Here is a 3,563-nt window from a genome sequence, read left to right as displayed (position 1 = left end):
ATCAAAAGTTCCGAGGGCAAGTCTTACTCTTTTTGTGTGTCTTTCGGAGACCCTAACACAGTGTGAACTTTATGTCTGCCAGCTGGGCCTCAGTTATTCCCCTAGAAAACATCGGCAATGTAAATGTCTTTAAGAACTAATCGAAATAATAATTTAAGAAGTTATGTAAAGCCTGGTGTGGATACTAGCACCTCAACTGTAACACTTCTAATTATGCGGAAAGAAACGAGAACAGGATATGAAGGAACGAATTTTGCATCCTAGTTTTCCCATCACTGGTCCAGATACCGGCATCTTGTTTTAACTATTTCATATTACAGAGTAAGGCCCTTTTATCCACTATTCCTTGAAAACCAATCAACTGTTGCAAACACCGATCAGAATTTATGCAAATGTGATCAAAAGAAACAATCGTGTGTTCTGTGTTTTTACAGGCATTATAAAAGCAGACATACAGTTTCTTGCGGTAAGGATCATTTTGATGTTTTCTGATACAACTTGCTAGATAAAGACAAAATTTAAAAAATGTTCAAAACATGATACAGACCCGGTCAAAGCAATTTCCCCATTTTAAGTAGACAGACATTTGTAAACTCCTGACTTCGTTCCATGCAAAAATCTACATGAGTGTCTGAAGTAACAAACGATGTCTTTCCAGGCTTTTGTCAAGGGAAAATAACAACCATTAAAATTTTACTCACAGGATTGTACTGAAGAGCAGAGACGTAAGCTTGTACTGCCCCTTCCATGTCACCTGCGGCTACCAACGCGGCGGCCAGGTTAATATAACCATCGATGAAATCCGGTTTGAGACGCAGCGCATGCCGGTAGTGCTCAATGGCTTCCTGCAACTGTCCTCTTTCCTTGTACACATTCCCCAAATTCGAATAGGCTTCTGCCAGAAGGGGGTTCTGCTTAATTGCCAGAGTGCTAAAGTGAGCAGATCTGGAAAAGGCGAAAAGCGTTGAAGGATGGGTGTATATGGCAGAGGGAGAAGGTCTGGCCCTATGTGTAACTGTCTCTGAAGGCCCTGCGCTATTACTAAGTTATGGAACGATCAAATGGGCTTTTAACCAGCGCATGGGGGAAAATTTTGGAAATCAAAGGTTTTAGAAAGTGGGGATATCCCAGATTTCCAACTGAAACGCTCCTGCTCCTTGTGAGACAAAATTCTTCCAAGACTCTTATTACAAAACTGCCACATGGTAAACCATGACCAGTAAGACCAAGAATGAAAAGGCCATGCGCGGCGAGTCTCACTTTGCGTTTGTTAAGACTTAATGACACACATATTTAAATGTGTAAGTAAGTCAGAAAGACAAGTTATTAAAAGGATAAGAACACGGATTCTTCCCTTTGGGTGAATTCGACTGAGCAGCCGGAAGGAGCGTGCCATAACGACTTAGTGATGGCCTTTGCAACTTGAACCACACATGCGCCTCGTACCACAGCACATACACCGCCGTTTCTGAGTATTCCATCCCTCGAGATGTCACATCTTACAAAGGTGAGACTGGATGCTCAGATGCGTACTAAGAAAGCAGCAGAGGAAGGTGGAAAAATCTAGAAAAGGTTCCCAGTCATACTGATAATGTAACTGCCACCACCAGAGGAGGGACAACAACTGGCAGCTGAGCATATCACAAGTGGACATGAGAGCAGGTGTGTGTTGGTGGCTCAGTTGAAACCCAGGACTGGAAAATTTTTCAAGGTCAAATATTTAAGTGTCATTTTTCAAGCTCAGCACCCAGAGGCAGCGGTCACCAGCAGGTACCCCCATATCTCCTACCTGTCCAGCCTTCGACACTGGAAGTGTATAGATGACAGTAATAAAAGCACACCAGTATTGTCTGGCTCTTGTCTCCAGAGCTGCATGCAGTGTCTCTCAGCTGCCTCAAAATCTCCTGCCTGATATTCTCGATGTGCCAACTCAGCTAACCCTTGGAAGGAAAGCATACGTTTCGTTGGTTCTGGAGAATCATCAAAACATTTGAGGGAAGGAGGGGGGGAAAACAAAAAGTTAGAAATGCAAACAAAAAAATGTAAAAATATGGTCTATTAAACTTAAAGATGAAGACGCTTGAAACTATGTAAAGCACTAGAGTGTTCTGCACGTTTTTCATACCAAGTTAACATTAGGTGCAGAATTGGCATTTTTAGAATTCACCCATCGACTTTCTTTCCCAGACCTAGGTAGAAATATTAGCTTCTAAAAACGATGGCATTTTACGAGCATGAATACCATATATTTTTAAACGATAAATCAGAGATTCTAACGACTGTTCCTTTACAGTTAACATACTGAGACAAAATATAAAACATGTGATCTGCATGGTCTCAAAGGTTTAATAACATCAGAATAACCCACTAGGAAACTAAGAACTTATCCCATGCTTTTGGTTGGATTTGTGGGCGTACTGGTAACAATATGTCTCTTAACCTGGGTAGGGAAACCAGATGTGGTTTGCAACTCTTAAAATTATACTGATGTTTTTGTATCTCTCACAAAGTAATTTGTTTTCATTAAGGACAACAGTAAGTAACAAGCATAAGGGGAAAAAAACTCAGAGTCAAGGTGCTATTTTTAAAACAGCTGATAAACAAGATGAATTCACCTGTCGAGGGCCAATACGTTTAAAGGGGTCAGCAAACATTTTAAACAAACAGCCAAGGTTATATTGCTCCCCTACCATCTCGAGCTCACAATGAGACCAAATTGGGTAAATCCCACCTACGCTGGTTGAACACGAGCATTTTCCAAAGAGCTGACACAGACTAAAGGATTAAGCCACAGCAAAGGACCCAAATAAACCAAGCAGTTACTACCTACGGCTGTGATGATTTTTGAAAAGGATGAGAAAATGCTAAAAGATAAAACCGTTTGATAAACTGTAAGAATGAATAATAAATGAAAGCACTTTGCTGTGTCTAAGTGACTTAAGTCAGATACATAAAGATAAAGGGGATGGCTAAAGCCCACAGAGGGGAAAAAAACAAACTGGCTGCGTGTCAAGAGTAATACTTTAACTTCAGCAGTGATACATTACTGGAAACCATGTGCAAATGATTTCAATTCTACCAAGGTCACAGTAACCAGCCCAAATTTGAGCGAGCTCCCTTAGAGCTGGCAAGGGACCTGCATACAGGGGAAAGCAAAGAAAATTTCCTGAACAGAAGGCACAGCTGACCACTAAACAGGAGCAGAAACACTTGTATCCAAATCTGGGAGAGGTGATCCCTCTCACAGAAGCTCGAAATTACGTTTCAGAGAAGTCTCTAGAACTTCCTAAGTCCTTATTTTAAACACATTACTTTATCAACTCTCCAAAGCCACTTATCTATTTTAACACTTGAAATGCCGACTTCCTCCAATAAACAAGAAGACAGACAAAAGGGCAAAGCTAGCACAAAGCTTCGATCTTTCAAAACGCCGAGGAGGGACGGGAGCCGCTAATTACTAGTCCCACTGCTGCAGTCGTCGATGAGATACGACTGAAGATTCGCCTATTGCTCAGTGCACGATGTCCAGCGACAACAAATGAAACCCCTGACACCACCGAGAG

The 3,563-nt window shown here is 41.6% G+C and overlaps 1 protein-coding gene across 2 annotated transcripts in view; it reads right to left on the bottom strand.

Moving 5' to 3' along the window:
• The window catches only part of OGT (O-linked N-acetylglucosamine (GlcNAc) transferase), a 39,438-nt gene that overhangs the window by 34,488 nt on the left and 1,387 nt on the right, over positions 1 to 3,563 (bottom strand). Inside the window, exons 2-3 of one of the 2 annotated variants that reach the window (XM_006908543.3) lie at positions 1,790 to 1,970; positions 702 to 945 (exon numbers count right to left, since the gene is read on the bottom strand). In XM_006908543.3, coding sequence (XP_006908605.1) covers positions 702 to 945; positions 1,790 to 1,970 — 425 coding nt within the window. The remainder of the gene's footprint in view (positions 1 to 701; positions 946 to 1,789; positions 1,971 to 3,563) is intronic. The other variant, XM_006908544.3, reaches the window with a different exon arrangement.

The sequence above is a fragment of the Pteropus alecto genome, unplaced genomic scaffold (genome assembly GCF_000325575.1).
Source record: "Pteropus alecto unplaced genomic scaffold, ASM32557v1 scaffold312, whole genome shotgun sequence".
NCBI classification, from domain to species: Eukaryota; Metazoa; Chordata; class Mammalia; order Chiroptera; family Pteropodidae; genus Pteropus; species Pteropus alecto.
This window is presented reverse-complemented; position numbering and strand designations above follow the sequence as displayed.